At 34.3% G+C, this 18,093-nt stretch overlaps 1 protein-coding gene across 2 annotated transcripts; it reads right to left on the bottom strand.

Annotated features, from left to right (window-relative positions):
- Window positions 1-12,557: 12,557 nt before the first annotated feature.
- LOC120182707 (protein SODIUM POTASSIUM ROOT DEFECTIVE 2-like) lies at window positions 12,558-13,342 on the bottom strand. 2 transcript variants are annotated; one of them, XM_039187599.1, is made up of 3 exons: window positions 12,857-13,342; window positions 12,692-12,770; window positions 12,558-12,609 (listed from the first exon to the last, which is right to left on the bottom strand). In XM_039187599.1, exons 1-2 carry the CDS (start codon window positions 13,256-13,258, stop codon window positions 12,702-12,704), a joined length of 471 nt encoding a protein of 156 aa, XP_039043530.1. In that variant the 5' UTR covers window positions 13,259-13,342; the 3' UTR covers window positions 12,558-12,609; window positions 12,692-12,701. The 2 variants fall into 2 exon arrangements, with proteins under 2 accessions (XP_039043530.1, XP_039043531.1); XM_039187600.1 differs by having other exon boundaries at window positions 12,692-12,767; window positions 12,857-13,332.
- Between the last annotated feature and the right edge of the window lie 4,751 nt (window positions 13,343-18,093).

The following is an 18,093-nucleotide window of genomic DNA, read 5'->3' as shown; positions in this document are numbered from 1 at the left end:
AGAGAATGCAAAATTCAACGCTGAGATCTTGAGGAACTGAACCCTGGATCGAGTAGTCTACCTGGGGACCATTTTTATCTCTGTTGGGTAGATATTTGTTCAACAACAGGACCCTGATGTAAGTGTTTGATGAATGAAGAAATTATGTATAGTCAGCTCAACTGTCACTGTTTCATCATTTTCATTCTTCATACCTTTCTGTCTTATTGTAAATATTTGTTCAAGTCAAATCTTGACATAGGATGATGTGGGCCTTCAGCATGCCCCAATATTTACTGATATGAGCGTTCAAACTACATCAACATTCTTCATTCTGATGAAGGGCTTTCAGCATGCCCCGACATTTGTTTCTTGTTAATCTGAGCCTTCAAAATGCCCCACATGGATCTGTCTGAAAGAACCTTTAAAATGCCTCAACATTGGCTGATACAGATGCTAAAAGTGTGCTCAACATTACTTCTTGTTGAGATGAGCCTCCAAGAATGCTAAATATTCATATTGTTGTGAGCCTTCAAATGCCCCAATATCCTATTTCTGGTGGAAATGAGCCCTCAAGATGTCCCACATGAAACATTTCTGTCTGAAATGGGCTTTCGAGATGCCCCAATATTCTGCTTATGATTTACTCTATGTCTGTTTGACTGGAATATCATGATCCTCATGAGGTCTAATTTTGACAATGCACTGTTGTAGGTACTTGTAGATTTATTCGTGCCCCAAATCTGTTTATCTTGAATGTTCTTATTATGGTGTCACTGAACAGCAGTGTTGTCAAGTAACTGGAGGAATTCTCTTTATGTTGTCACCAACTTTAGAAGTACTCAATCATTCTGACGGAAATGTCTGAGATATGTGTCTTCTGAATGAGGTGACCATTTTCTGAATCTAGAGGGATTTAATCAGATAGAGTGGTAAAAATAGCTTGGTAATCCGTTCCAGGCTGACACAGTGGCTTATCATCTTTCAGTGAAGGCCATCTCTGAAATATACTTTTCTGTGGGAGAGAAACCAATTTATGCAAACAGTAATATGATGCAATACAAGACTACATATACAGTGATACAGGCTCTTCAAAAATCCACACCCATGCAACATGTTGATTCTGATAACAACTCATCTGATTATGAAGCGATCTTTCAGGATGATTTCACAGATATTGATAGTTCTTCTGATATCGAGGAAATCCTGAATTCTAATTCTGATGAGGAGAGTAAACTGTTATACTTGACAAAAATGGGATTCTCAAAGGCTGAAGCTTCAATAGTCAGGTAGAGATGTGTGGTCCAAATTCATTAATTGCAGAATTGGCAAATTTTATATGCTGCTCAAATGACTAAGGCTGCTGATACACTTCTTCAGATCAAATAACTCAAAGAACACTTCCAGAAGATGCTATGAACAAATTCATCTTCTAAATTCAATGATTGGTTTTGCCAAACCAGATCAGATAACTCAAAGAACACTTCTAGAAGATGCTATGAGCACATTCATCTTCCAAATTCAATGATGGTTTTGCCAAACCAGATCAGATAACTCAAAGAACACTTCCAGAAAGGCATTCATAATCTGCCAATTAAGAACAGAGTTTCTCTTATTCTGCTTCCATGTGCTGATGCTTTTCCATTGACAAGAATGATGGCCTTCTTGGAATCCAAAAACAAAGTTGAACTGTTTATAAACATGTACAGGAAGTGCCAATTAACAGAAAGGATCTGTAAGGTTCTTGAAGCTTATGACAATGAGCCACCTTAGAGTGTCCAGAAGTATGTTCTTAATGAGTGCTGAAAATGGAATCTAGTATGGGTTGGAAGGAATAAAGTTGCTCCACTTGAACCTGATGAGGTGGAAATACTTCTAGGTTTCCTTAAAAACCATACATAAGGATCTGTTTAGAGACATGTTTCCCAGTGATATCAATGTCTTGTTTCTTTTTGCTGGAATCAGTGCTGTAAAGATCGCCTTCTACTGTCTTAGTATATCTTTGAAAACAGAGGTGCAAGAACTGAATGGTGATCGGTTGGAGCAATTGATGAATAGATTTGGCGGATTCGACCTTGTTGTCGGTAGCGTCCCGTGTAACAATCTTACCGGAAGCATAAACATCATCATGATTAACTAGAAGATGTTTGTTGGTGCATTTTCTTGTAATGACTGCTACGACAGCTGTCTCTTCTGCTGCTCCAAAATACACACTGCCATATCTCACTCTTCCTTAACTATGGAAAGGTTTAGTTGATGGTAAAACTGGTTATCTCAACTTTTGGAATCCTGTACAGCATACAAGTGTAGAATCTGTTCCAATATCTTATTCTGTGCCCTAAGTCCTCAAATTCAATTCAGCAATCTTCTGAAGGACATAATGGGTATCATCTTGACAAAGAAAGTGATCGGCATAGAAGAAGTAGCAATGATGTATCAAGACTTGAGCCAGCATCACGGTATAACCAGAGTGCAGGTAGTGACTTGCTCATGGTTTTATGATGTAATCTTCTAGAGAACATGAATTGATGGTTGGGGAAAATAATCTTTCTGGTGATACTTATCGCCCTCAGCATGAGATAAACGATAATGTTTCTTGATGAATTGCTAATGTCATAGGAGAGTGTCACAAGTTCAATTCTCCAGACTTTCTGGCTTCTTGGACCACTTGCCTTCAAAAATGTGAAGTGCTTCATTATTCTGGCTTCGTTCATTCTTTTTCTACAACAGAGGTAGAATAAGCACAGTTGCTTCAAGGATCTTCCTCATTTGGCTGTCTTGTTTGAAAATGTTTTTTCTCATTTCTTTAATGAAGAATGAAAGAATTTTGTAAAGTACCCCTTTCAGGTTCACAATATAATCAAATCATAAACAATGAGTTTAATGAATATCAAATAAATCAACTACACTTTTAAATCATTCAAAAATCATAGTCCTATGGCAAGTGTCAAAATTATTGACTGATTTGAGGTATAGGTTGATTTTGGTAAAGTAAGTTCTTTCAAGTTGGTTCAGTATGTCGCTTCGGGCTTCCACTAACTTGAAGAAATGGTTGTTATGCTCATCTTGTAGAGATGCTTCTCGTTTCCAGAATCTCAGGAACGTTTTTAAGATGTGTGGTGCTTTGTTAAGAGCTTAAGATCGTCTCTTATGTCGTTGTTGCACCATTCAATATTCGAGCCGCCTTTTCAGGTTTTCAACTCGAATCCTCCTTTGGTTTCAAGATGTTATTTAAAAATTTATATCTTGAACCCACCTTTATCATTTTTCATATCATGCATTAAAGATTTTAAAAACTAATTTTTGCAAATAAAAATCAATCTTGGAAGGTGGAATGAATTCTAAAGATATCATCTTTTACTTAGAAATCTATGTATGATTAGAATGGACTTTTCAGGTACGTAACGTAGGCCATGGCTTATGGTTAAGAAAGAAAGGAATAAAAGGCCCAAATAAGTGTTTAAGGGGTAATCAAACCAAGGGTCAATTCATTCTGATGCCGTCAATCTTGTTTTGTTTGACTTGGATCTGCCTTGCTGAGGAATTTTCCATCAACTGGATCCCTCTAGAGTGCCAAATTTTGGATTCATTTCCATTTTCTCATATCTCCAACATTTCTTGCTCTTCTTGTTTGTACTTGATCAACCTTGTAACTTGAGGCTCAATAAATCACCCATCTTTATTCGATTTTCCTTTTTCTTTTTTTTTCTTCTTCTTCTTTCTTTGCTGGATGAGTATAATACTTCAATTGCTTTGAGCACCTCTTTTTCCTTTTGCATTTTGGAGGTTTTCCATTATTCTTGATTGGATTGATCTTCAAGCACTCTGTATTTGACATACTTTGTAGTTCAAAACTTTCATGACTTCATGGAAACTTGTCTTCGTAATAAAACTGTATTGACAATCTTTATTCTTGTGAGCCAATATCCTTTACCTTGCCCCCTAATGTAGAGGGTGATCCTTGGTTAGGGTTGAATTAGAAGAAACATTATTCAGGCTCAAATGGGGACAACAAAGGATATATATATATATATTAAAGGATAAATGAAACAATGCCGTTCATCATCTCATACACAGAAACCTTTGTAAAAAGAGGTATCCACAGGGGGATGAATATTCAAGATTAACTTTATTTACATGAAAAAAATGTAATTAATGCATGATATATTTATTTCAATCAATCACTTTCCCCTTCTTCTTTGAGTATGCCCTAATCACTCGAAATTATCATCAATGAGTTGGTCCATGATGCCTCATCTAGTCTCTTCTTGCAGTAAAATTCACGGATAATTGAAAGTTTGGTTCTTTTGAGGTCTTTTGGTTTATGATGGTTTTGTGTTCGAAAAGACAAATGTGTGACTTTTGAAGTCATGTATATGGTGGAATGTAGTATCATCAATCAACTATATCCGAAAAGGTAAACATCTGGAGTAGGTGTAAAAACAGGTGGAGACATTTCTTCAGAATCTTTGTAGTGTCAGGATTTGGTTTGAATAATTGGCATTGGATGTGATATTGAAGATATAATTTTACCACTTGCCAATAGATCTATAACTCTTGAAAAATTAAAAGAATATTTAATCTACTTGATACTCAATAATCTCAAGATTAAAATTTGACTCCTTGCTCATAACCATAAAAGAAACACATATTTATTTATTGCACAAAAAACGGAGAAAGGAACAAAAACAAGTTCAAACAAGATGCTGAAAATAGAAAAGTACTACAGTGGTAGATAATACTTCCACTTATTTATTTTATTATGCCTCATTACTACTATAATGGTATGTAATAGGATCAGGGTTCTTTTCTTCATTTGTCCCCCATTTCTTGATCATTTCTTGTGTCAAAACCCCTTTGTCAACAAGCATCTCAATTTCTTTTAACAATGGCCTACAATTGCCTGTAGAATGCCCTTTTACCCCCAAGTGGAAATTACAAACACTATCTTGATCATAGCTATGAGCAGAAGGGTTTGATGTCATTTTAGTTGGTCTTGGTGTGATGTATTGACCTTTAACCAAATGAGGATACAAGTCTGAAATGGAAGTTTGGAACACTTCCAAAGTTTTTCTTGATCGCATGACTTTCTTTGGTCGATCTGAACAGTTACTTGCTCTTTTTCTTTTATAATTACGAGGATTCTGGATGCAACATTCATTCACATGATCAGCTTTTGCTTTTTGATCCATCGGGCTCTTGGATATGACTTTTGAGTTTTCTTCATTGATTACATTCTCAATTAAATCTCCAATTGTCACAAGATTCTCGAATTCCTTTGTCGGATTTGCCTGCATCAACTCGCGGAAAGGAGCAGGAAGGGAATCACGAAACATACGTGATATCTCTTCTTCTATTATGGGAGGTTGAACTTGTGCTGCTATTCCTCTCCATCTTAGGGCATATTCTTGAAATCTTTCATTGGTTTTCTTCTTTACTCTTCGAAGATCCATACGTGTTGGAGCTAAGCCTTTAATATACCGATATTGTCTCAAAAATGCATCAGCTAGATCTACCCATCTCTTGATCTGTTCTTGGGTCAACTGATTGTACCAGACTATTGTTGGGCCAACAAGACTATCATGGAAAGAGTGAATTAACAGGTCATCAGAATTTAAATATCCTCCCATTTTTCTGCAAAACATTCTCAAATGGATTAAGGGACAACTTGTGCCATCATATTTCTCAAAATCAGGCATTTTGAATTCATGGGGAATAATCAAATCTGGAATCAAGCTGAGTTCTCTTGCTTCTAATTCTTTGTGGTAGGCACTAACATCTTTCATGTTTCTGATTGCTTTCTCTGTCCTCTTGACTTTCTCCTCATATTTGTGAATAATTAATGAGGCTATTCTTTGGGTTCAAATGGAATGCCCTAGGGTATATTATCTGTCTCGACTCTTCAATCTGGTAACACGATTTCTCTTTAGCAGTTATCTTTCCTTTATCAGATTCCATTCCCTGAATAATTTGATCTGATTCATCTGGTACTGAATCTGACGCTTCTTTCCTTGTATCCCGAGGTAACCCTGTTAATTGTTTTGGCCACTGGTATTGTAGTCCCTCATAAGATTGCTCCATTGTTTTCAATGATGATGGTAAAGTAAAATGAATGAATGACCTTGGTTTTACTGTTACAAAACCTTTCATTAATTATTAACATGTTTTTATAATTAAAGTACATGACAGTACTTAAATAAAAATGTGAAAAATGCATAAATGGAAAAATAAGAATGCAAAATGTGCAATTCAAAGATATAAAAAGTAAAAATACAAAATGAAAATGCATAGATACAAAATGTAAATGCATGTATGAAAAGGTGTTACTTAAGAGTGATCATCTTAGAACAGATTTCATTGAACACAAAAGCTTCAGTACATCAAACAAAACTTTTACATGTAGGGGATAACTTTTAATCCTAACTTCAACAAAACTTTACATATAGGGAATAACTTTCCCATTTTCTTCTCTAAAACCAAGTTAGATTATCAGCTTATGGGCCATATTGCTTGTCTGGACTGCAGCTTCTTTCATGCCATTCTAGGGTTCTTTCATCTCCTATGTTAATTCTTGGAGTTGATCATTTTCCTTTGCGAGAGAGAACATTTGTGTTCAAAAAGTTTTTGGAGAAGATCTTCATGTATGCTGCAACTCTTTTTCAGTTTAGTGACCCCTGAAATCCACTCTTCTGGGGTGTTTCCTATACCAGCATTTTGAAAAGCTTAACTGACCTTCTGGAAGTCTTCATGTATGGTTTCCATTTTGGTGCTCAATTTATCGTTTTCAATCTTCAAATGACGTATTTGAGCTTCAAACCTCAGCAAATCTTCTTCTCTCTGGGCGCCCCTACTGATATTCTTACCTTTGAAGACTTTTGGTATTAATCTATCAGGACCCTTAGTTACCAAACTAGGTCGATCATTTACCATAAATTGTAAGGTTCCATGATCCAAAAGACTTTGGACTCGACGTTTGAATGCAAGACAATTCTCGATGGTATGTCCTTGAACTCCGGCATGATATTCACAATGAACGTTGATGTCATACCAATTTGGATACGGAGGTTGGAACGGTTTTATATAATATGGAGCTATTTCTCGTGCTTCAAGTAGCTTCTCATACAACTCTTTATATGATATGGGGATAGTATTAAGATGCGAGCCACCTTTTGTCTTGGATTGAATCTGAGTTTTAGTTATTGGGAGCAGTCCAAACTTTGATGATTTCTGATCACATGATTTCTTCTCATCTTTGAGAGCTTTTAGAGTGGTCACCATTTCTTTGGTATTTCCAGACGATTTGTGAATACAAATGATGACTGTCTGTAATTTCTCAAGTTGGTTAGGATCAGAATTCCCTTGCATATATGAAATTGTAGGATTATCTTTATTAAGCTTTCTCTCTTTCTGTGCTGGAATCTCTTCTCTTTTGGCCAAAACAGATATTCTTTCCATCATCTTAGACATCTGTTCTCTTATCTCACGTATCTCCTCTTACTCCTTAATGGTCATACGATCTTTGGGTGCATAGCTTGCTTTTATCCTCGGAGTTTCCTCAGAATGTCTTTCTTTGGCCGCATCATATTTTGTTTGATCATAAAACTTTTTGTCCATTTACGATTCCTTTCCAATATGATGAACAGTCTTTCAAGTAAACATCTTTTGGTTATGCTATGATCATGCAATGCACACAAAAGAAATGAGAAAAAAATAAAATAGTTAGTACCAACTAATAAAAAAATCTATCTATCAAGGTATAAATCTTAACCTCATGCTTTCTAGTTCCATGCTTTGTTTGGAAAATTTAACCTAACCGCATGATTTCTAATTTGTATGCATTTATTCAGGGAGAAAAAATAATAATAAATTAAAAGCTAGAGCTTATTTCTCCTTTGTGTACACCTATGAACAAAGGTTCAATACTGTCTTAGGTTAGGTGAATTTCTAGGGTTTATTATATGCAGAGTTTCTGTTCTAGGAGTAAAGGTACTCGAATTGTCCATGTTAGTGCCCCCTTAGGCTGCTAACCCTCAATCCTAGTCCATTACAGACTTAAACGGATCGAGTTCAATTCGAGGGAATACATTTCTCTATACCTGACACGGAGAATAAATTCTCACGAAGACATAGAGCATATGAACCCCGAAAGTTAATTGCTAGGTCTGACACGGAGAATAAATTCTCACGAAGACGTCGCTTTCACTCCCACTTAAAAGGGACAACTCAATTATAGAGCTTTATGTTATGCAATGCAAGTGTTGTGTGTGAGGAGAAATGTTCATACCTTTGACAGAAAAATAAATAATGAAATAAAATACTTGCAAATAAAATAATACATATAAATATTATAAGAATACATAAATAAAAAATTTGAAAAGAAAGAAAAAATTAAATATATGAATTTTTAATTTTTAATTAATAGAGACAATTTATAATTGATTTTTAAAAGTTTGACTGAGTCCCCAGCGGAGTCGCCAAGCTGTCGTAACCGGTTTTCGTCCGGGCACGAAATATTATAATTTTGGCGGGGAAATTGATGTGAATAAATGGTTTTGAAAATAATTTGGGAGTCGCCATCGGCCTTTTGGGTCAGGTAGGTCGAATACCTAAAAATTATCTTTTAAAAAAAAGTTTTTAAGAAAACATTATTTAAAAGATGAACTGATCTGCGTTTTATAACCAAAAATTCGTTCTTTTTAATAATAAAAAGGGATTCGTGGTCGGTTACGTTTAGGGAAGGATTAGCACCCCTACAACGCCCAAAATTGGTACTTTATTAACTATAAATTGTCTCTATTATTAGAAAAAAAAAATCAAATATATTTAATTTATAATCCTTTTATTTCAAATATATTAATATATATATAAATAAGAAATTTATTTATTTAGACATATCAGAAAAGAGCTTCTAGGTGCTTTAAGACAGTTCTTTTCTTTGATATAAATAAATAACTAAAAAAAATTATTTTAATATAGTAAGATATTTATTTATTTAAAATATTAGAAAAAGGCTTCTAGTTGTTTTAAGACAACCCTTTCCTTCAATATTTAAAAAATAAATAAATATCTAAAATATAAATTAAACATTTCTAGTTCATAAATAGGATTTTTATTTCATAAATAAATAAATAAATATTATTATTTATATATATTTATATGACTAAGATAATAATAAAATAATAATTAAAGTAATCATTCAAACATATTGGATTTGAAATGATAACAATACAAATTAAATTGTAATTAAATAGGGACTAAAATATATTAAAATAAATAAAAATATTAAAAATTAAAATTTACAGCCCTTATTTATAGTATTATAAAAATATAATTACTAATGATGTAATTAATCCTAATTATTAATAAGTGATTAAAATAATAATCATTAAAAATAAAGGTTCCAACTCGAATGATAAAAAGATCTAAGTGCTAATAATATAATTTAGCCTTATTTAATTAATTCAGATTAAAATGATATTTACTAAACTGTAAAGGACTAAATTAGGTATTTACCCTAAATAAATATATATGCAGGTAAGGACTAAAATAAAATAAAATTAAATTAAAGAACCGAATTAAAAAGATTATAGATTGATTTAGTGACTAAATTGAAAGGTATACAAATTTGGAGCACTACGGACGGGGTTTACCCTTTATGAAATTACGGAAATACCCCTCCCCCTTAAACGACGTCGTATGGAAGAGGGTTTATAAACCCTAAACCGGCTGGCCCTTCGGGCCAACCATTCATTTCTTCATTTCTTTTCTTCTCTCTAACACAGAGAAGAAGATTTCTCTCTGGCTTCTCTCTAAAATTAGAGAGAAGCCGGCCCGGACAGCCACCGCTGTCGGGCTCCGATTGCTGCCGCCGGCCACCGTTAGCGGTGGCCGGAAATTACAAAACCCACCCCAAATCAAAGCCCCTGTTTTTCTATATCTAGATCTAAGGTTATTTTAGCTTAAAACCTTACCAATCGTCGTAGATCTAGGATATTCCTCTTCGACGTTTCGGTTCTCTGATGATTTGTGGAGGCTCTCACGACGGCGATTTTCTCGGTAAGTTTCTTTTTCTCTTCTTTTGGTTTGTATTGCCTGGGATCGTTGGTGTAGTTCTTGCTTTGTTGGTTGCTGTGTTCTCTTTCTCTGTTTTTTTCTGTTTTTTTTTTCTTGTCGTTCTCTGCCGTCTGTGGCTGTGTTCTTCTCTTCTTGCAGGTGGGGTGGCTTTTATAGCCACCACCGAGGCTCTCGTTGGACCGGTTCCAGAGATGAAAGGCCCGGTGAGTCACCATAGCTATGGTGGTGACTCACCATAGGGCTCAACGTGGTTAGCTTCGTGACGTTCTGGAGTGTCGACAATGGCGGTGGAGGCGTCGGCAGTGGGGCATTGGACCACCTGGCAGTGAGGCGGCGGCTGGGATTCTTGAAGCATCAGAGGCGGCTGGGATTCTGGAAGCATCAGAGGCGGCTGGGGGTGGCTAGGGTTTAGAAACCCTAGCTGAAACCTTACTAATCGTTTAGGGTTTCTGGTTATCTGGACCGGTTCTGGTTGGTTTGTAACTGGGCCGGTCCAGTTGTAATTATTTATTAAATAATAATATATAATATTAATAATAATAATAATAAATAATGATAATAATAATAATAATAATAATAATAATAATAATACTAATAATAATAATAATAATTTTAATAATAATAATAATAAATATAAATGAAAAAAATGATGTCTACATATATATAATAACATATTTATTTATTTAGAAATATCAGAAAATGGCTTCTAGGTGCTTTAAGACAACTCTTTCTTTTGATATTAAAAAAATAAATAAATAATAATAAAAAATTATTTTAATATAGTAAGATATTTATTTATTTAAAAATATTAGAAAAGGGTTTCTAGTTGCTTTAAGACAACTCTTTCCTTCAATATTGATAAATAAATAAATATTAAAATATGTAATAATTTTTCCTAAAAATAATTTAAATAAAACTAAATTATAATTTTTATAATATTTAATTATTTAAAATACCAAAATAGGACATTCAGTTGTATTAAGACTGCCCTTTTCTTTGATATTGAAAATAAATAAAGATTATTATTTAAAAATATATATATATTTATGTGACTAATATGAAAATAATAATAAAATAATATAAAAGTAATAACAAAATAATAAATAAATAATGATTAAAATAAATTAAAAAGCAATAATATTAATTTGAAAAATATAAAAAAATCAGGGTCAAAAATTCAAAAAAAAAAACAAAATATTGGTGACTAAAAAGTAAAATATCAAAATTAAAGGGCATATTTTGAATTATAAAAATATAATTACTAATAGTGTAATTTAAACTAATTAATTAATAGGTGATTAAGATAAATATTAATTAAACTATGAGGGACTAAAATGGGTATTTACCCTAATATACATATAAAATACAGGTAAGGACTAAAACATAATAAAATAAAATTCGAAGACTGAATTAAAACGTTCAGAAGTTAGTTTCAGTGACTAAAATGAATAATTACAAAACTCGGATGGTGGAGGAAAAGGTTTACCCATCAGCGAAATTACAGAAACACCCTCCCCAAAACGGCGTCGTTTGGGAGAGGATATACTGGCTGGCCCTACGGGCCATTGTTCTCATTTCTTCATTTCCTCTTCTCTCTCAAAAATGAGAGAACCAGAGTTCTCTCTGGCTTCTCTCTAAAATGAGAGAACACGGTCCCGGTCAGCCACCGCTGTCGGCCACCGTTAACGGTGGCTGGAAAATTCTAAAATATACCAAAATGAGGCCCTAAATACCCTAAAGCCAAAACCGAGGCTCGTTTAGCCTAAAAATCTTTAACCCGACCTAGATCTAAGCTTGTTACCTTCGGTATTTTGGTTTTTTAACAGCGTAGGGAGGCCTCGATGACAATAATCTCCTCGGTAAGTCTCTCTCTCTTTCTCTTACTTTCTGTATTTGGCTGCTGTGGGTGGTTGTTGTCTGTTCGTGTTTGTCGTTGTTGTGGTCTCTTGTTCTCCGTTGCTCTTTGTCTGTATGTTGGTTGCCCGTCTGTTGGTTTTTTTTCTTGCAGGAGATGGTGCCTTTAATAGCCACCACCAGTGATGGCTTCAGATCGGTCCCAATGAGGTTGCTTAGGTGAGTCACCATAGCTATGGTGGTGACTCACCATAGAGCTCGACATGTGGAGAGGCAGCTGGCCTTCTGGAGGCTTCGGCGACGGACATGTGTCTTTCTGGAACCAACGGCGTCGGTTGGGACGTGACCCTAGGGTTATGATAACCTAGGGTTTCTTTCTGGAGGGTTCTGGACCGTTAGATCATAGCCAGATCCAACGGCTAATAGCTGATGGCGGCTGCTGGAATGAGGCATAAACTCTAATTTAATTTAGGGTTTCCTTTAGGCTTCTGGATCTGGGCCACCAAGTTTGGATCACTGTTGGGCCTCCAATATTTGTAAAACGGGCCTGTAATATTTATTAAATAATAATAATAATATATGTATATATAATATTAATAATTTTAATAATTTTAATAATAATAATAATAAAGAAAATAAAAAAATTAGTTATTACAACTGTCACTTTCTTTGTGGCCAAATCTATACTGAATGATGTCACTCCTGCGTATCACTGACCTTGATAGAGTTTCATGCTTTGAATAACTAATGAATGTAGCCTTTTTTCTATATGTTGGAAGCTTACCTTCCATTTTTTAGATGTGTTTTCTTACTTTCCCTTCACATCCTTTGCAATGGATTGAAACCCTCAAAACCACCACCTGCTAGCATGAATCAACAAAATTTAAGTGCCCCTTTTTCCCCTTTTCGGAGCCATTGAACCGGAAAAGAAGAGAGAGTGAACACTAACCTGGTGACGAGACCGGGCCGATGAAGACGATTTTAGAGCGGGGGACTCATCGGAGCTTACACTGTTTGTCTTTACCGGTGGTGATATGCGGTCGGAGTCCAATAACCAATCGATAAAAGGTGTGTCGCCTAGAAGATATGTGGAGGAACCAGGACTCCTTAGATCATAGATATCAGCCGAACTTTTTCGACGTACATCGCTCGGCTTCACAGAGCTCTTTCTACTCTTTTCATGGTGAGGCAGCCCTGGAATAGTGGGCAATTCTGATGAACAAGGTGCATAAGGCTTAGAACGTTGTCGGTCGACTGGCCGCTGGCCACGGCGGACCATGGAACGGTGGTCCAGGCTAGAGCAGATGGCTGTTGAAGCTTGAGAAGAGCAGAAAAAATCCGTTCTTTTCATTGTTTGGAGAAGATTCAAGTTTTTAAGGCAAACTGAAACTAATAGAGAGAAGGCCAATTAATCTTCTTTTAAAGTAGGTGGACTAGGGAGAGAGGACATGGAAGGGAAAAAAAAGCAGCAGTTAGGTCCCACTTGAAAGGTGTTGTTTAATCATACACTGGAAAAATATGTAATCAAATTCTGGACCTTCAAAGTTGTGATTAACTTTTGACAATATTTTAATGAATTCAAACATGATTAGTACCACTACTAGTATCATGGGGGCTATGGAATATGGAAGTGATAAACATATATCCTTGGTTATTATTTGAGAGCATGGAACAGCTTGTGATCTTCATCTCCTGTATATGAAGATTGATTGTAATAATTATGGTTAGGATTAATAGGTTAGGTGCTTCCACTTTCTCATAACAGGGATTCATCGAAGGGTATTGAATATGTGATCGTATTTTTTTAAAATTTTAAATTCTTATACAATATAATTTTTTATTAATAATCTAATTTCACACTTAGACTTTTAATATAACTCTCTAAATTTATACATGTGACGTAAAATCTTACGTCGATCCGGTAAGTAAAACATCCTTTTATAACACAGTGAATTGAAATCCCAGTTCCATCATCAATTGCAAATTGACCACCTCATCAACTTCTGTATTATCAAAAAGCTTTCTCGTGGGGACTGGTCTAGACTTATTATATATAAATGGGCTATTCGACACCAGCATCTATAAGTAATTTGCATTATTAGCATATCATTTTAGGGTTTTGAAATGATGATGTCTCTTTTAGAAACAATTAAAGAATCTGGTTTAGCTGAAGGAGAGTGGGGATCTCAAACTTTCCATATAGCAGAACTTATCCATGGCAGATCTGTGGGTCTCCTATTTTCATATATATATATAGTCATGCGTTTAAAGATGTGAGGGTTTAATTAGTTGGCAGATTACGAGCAATTAATTAATTATATATAATATAATATATTTATACACACGAAAGAAAAGCAGAGAACTGGGCTACATGTTTCTAAGCAGTTGCCTCGAACTTATCCATATATATGTATATGTGTCTTCTTTTACAAAGCAGTTCTTTTTGTATACGTTTAAACCCTTTTCTGGGTAAAGTTTCCCTCTCAGTCAGCTCTTGTAATAATACATAATGGAAAGAATCTCCATTGTCACATGCATTTTACTTTGTTTGTAATTGAAGTATAGGATGAACCAATTATTCCTTTGAAAGTTTAAAACATTGTACTTAAAGTATTTGCACCATCAAATAAACTGGTAGAATGAAGCTCACTGAATTGGTTGAGAATTAGTTGGTTCACTTGGATTTCAACTACAAACTTGTCTGATAAAGTAACTAATTCGAGTAGCATGAGTAAATAATTTATACTTTTTTCATTAAATAATTAGAATTATGGTTCACACATGTAATTTTTGCTACTCATCTATAATTTTGTGTGTGTTAACATGTATATGTGATAGGTAAACATGTTTCTGGAAAATTTTATTTAGGGTAAACTACACAAATGATCATTTATCTTTGAGCAAGTTTTTGTTTTCTCCATTGAAGTTCTTAAAAGTAATGTAGACATCAATTTTTTCATTTAAATTTATTATTATTATTAAAATTATTATTATTAGTATTATTATAATTATTATTATTATTATTTATTATTAATATTAATATTATATATTATTATTATTTAATAAATAATTACAAAACCCGGAGCCCAATAATCAGGCCCGTTTTACACAACCAAAACCGGCCCAATCTAGTCCAGGCCTAGTAGAACCCTTTTAGGGTTTCCATCTCATCCCCAGCCGCCAGACGATCTCCACCGTTGGATCTGGCAAGATCCAACGGTCCAAAGTTTTACAACAAGAAACCCTAGGGTTATGATACCCTAGGGACCACGCGGCCGCCGCTGTCGCCACCACCTCCGTGCCGACGCCCATTGCCACGCCCCCACTGCCAAGTGACCCAACCAGCAGCTGCCAATGCCATTGCCAACGCTCCACCAATGCCACGCCCTCGCCAGAAGCCTCCAGAAGCTTTGCTGCCATGATAACAGCCGCACACGTCGCCTCTATGGTGAGTCACCATCATAGCTTTGGTGACTCACCGAGCCTTACACCCTTGTAACCGGTCCGACGAGAGCCTCATCGAGGCTATAAAGCCATCACCTGCAAGACGAAAAAAAGAGAGCAAGAAAAGAACGAAGACAGCAACCAACAGACCAGAGAAAACAACGACAAAGATACCCAGCAAGACACAACACAGTAACGACGAGAGCAACCATATCCAAAGAAAACAAAAGACAGAAGGAGAGAAACGGAGAAGAAACTCACCATCGAAGAGCTGCCGAACCACCGTGGAACCATCGTGGAATCAAAAGTTCGGAGGTAAAAAAATTAGATCTACAGGAACCTAAGGGTTTTTAGGGAAAACAAAGACTGGAATCGGTCTTAGGGCGTTTAGATCTATATTTTAGGTAAATTTGGGAATTTTCGGCCACCGGAGGCGGTGGCCGGCGGCGGAACTTGCGGCGGATCATGGTTGCCGGCCGATGGTCAGCTCTCTCTCCGGGGAGAGAGTTTAGAGAGAGCAGAGAGAGTTTTCTCTCTCAGAGAAAGAAAGAAAAGAAAGAAATGAGAAAAATGGCACATAAGGGCCGGCCGATTGGGTATTTAAAACCCTCCCCAAACGACGTCCTTTTGGGGAGGGTATTTCTGTAGTTTCATAAAGGGTAAACCCCGTCCGCAGTGCTCCAAATTTGTATACCTTTCAATTTAGTCACTAAAAGCAATTTTTGATTATTTTAATTTAGTCTTCTAATTTTATTTTATTTTAATTTAGTCCTTATTAACATATATATATATATATATATTTAGGTAAATATCAAATTTAGTCCCTTATAGTTTAGTATTTTTTATATTAATCCTGTATTAATTAATTAGGTTAAATTACACTATTAACCATTATCTTTCATAATATTTCAAATTATTATCTTTATTTTTGATACTTTATATTTAGTTTTATAATTTTAATTTCTTTTATTTTGATCATTATTTAATTACAATATTATTTTGTTATCACTTTTATATTTTAATTATGGCTTTAATTATTATTTTATTATTATCTTAGTCTTATAAATATATTTATATTAAATATTATAAAAATTATAATTTATTTAAATCATTTTTATGAAAAATTATTACATTTTTAATATTTATTTATTAATATCGAAGAAAAGAGCTGTCTTAAAGCACCTAGAAGTTCTTTTCTGATATTCTTAAATAAATAAATATCCTGTTTTTTATAAATTATATATTAATTATTTTTTTAGAAAAAATGTTTTTTTAGTTATTTATTTATTAATATCGAAGAAAAGAGCTGTCTTAAAGCACCTAGAAGCCCTTTTCTGATATTTCTAAATAAATAAATATTTTATACATATTAATATATTTTCTTTAAATTATTTGAAATAACATAATTATGAATTAAATATATTTTGAATTTTTAAATTTCTAATAATAGAGACAATTTATAATTAAAAAGTACCAATTTTGGGCGTTGTAGGGGTGCTAATCCTTCCCTAAACGTAACCGACCACAAATCGCTTTTTATTATTAAAAATAACGAATTTTTGCTTAAAACGCAGATTAGTTTATCTTTTAATTGATGTTTTCTTAAAAACTCTTTTAAAATATATTTTTAGGTATTCGACCTACCTGACCCAAAAGGCCGATGGCGACTCCCAAATTATTTTCAAAACCATTTATTCACATCACTTTTCCCGTCAAGTAAATATTTCGTGCCCGGACGAAAACCGGTTACGACAGCTTGGCGACTCCGCTGGGGAATGGTCAAACTTTTAAAATCAATTATAAATTGTCTCTATTAATTATAAATTAAAAAATTCATATATTTGATTTATAATTATTTCTTTTCAAATTTTTATATACTTATTATTTTCATAGTATTTATATATTTTCTTATTAATATTTCATTAATTGCAAGTATTTTATTATTTATTTTTCTGTCAGAGGTTTGAACATTTCTCCTCACACACAACACTTGCATAACATAAAGCTCTATAATTGAGTTTGTCCCTTTTAAGTGGAAGTGAAAGCGACGTCTTCGTGAGAATTTATTCTCTGTGTCAGACCTAGCAAGTAACTTTCGGGGTTCATATGCTCTATGTCTTCGTGAGAATTTATTCTCCGTGTCAGGCATAGAGAAATGTATCCCCTCGAATTGAACTTGATCCACTTTAGTCTGTGATGGACTAGGATTGAGGGTTAACAGCCCAAGAGGGCATCAACAGGGACAGTTCGAGTACCTTTACTCTTAGAACTAAAAACCTTCATATAATAAACCCTAGAAATTCTCCTAATCTAAGACAATACTGAAACCATTTCCATAGGTATACACAAAGGAGAAATAAGTTTTAGTTTTTAATTTATTATTTTTTCTGAATAAATGCCTGCGAACTAAAAATCATGCGGTTAGGTTAATTTTTCCTAACAAAACATGGAACTAGAAAGCATGAGGTTAAGATTTATACCTTGATAGATAGATTTTTTATTAGTTGGTACTAACTATTTTATTTTTTCTCATTTCTTTTGTTTGCATTGCATGATCATAGCATAACCAAAAAGGTGTTTACTTGAAAGATTGTTCATCATATTGGAAAGAAATCGTAAATGGACAAAAAGTTCTATGATCAAACAAAATATGATGCGGCCAAGAAAAGACATCCTGAGGAAACTCCGAGGATAGAAGAGAGCTATGCACCTAGAGATCATGTGTCCATTAAGGAGCAAGAG

The sequence above is a fragment of the Hibiscus syriacus genome, unplaced genomic scaffold, assembly GCF_006381635.1.
Source record: "Hibiscus syriacus cultivar Baekdansim isolate YM2019G1 unplaced genomic scaffold, ASM638163v2 tig00112737_pilon, whole genome shotgun sequence".
Taxonomy (NCBI): Eukaryota; Viridiplantae; Streptophyta; class Magnoliopsida; order Malvales; family Malvaceae; genus Hibiscus; species Hibiscus syriacus.
The sequence above is the reverse complement of the archived record's forward strand: the minus strand, read 5'-3'. Positions and strand labels throughout refer to the sequence as shown.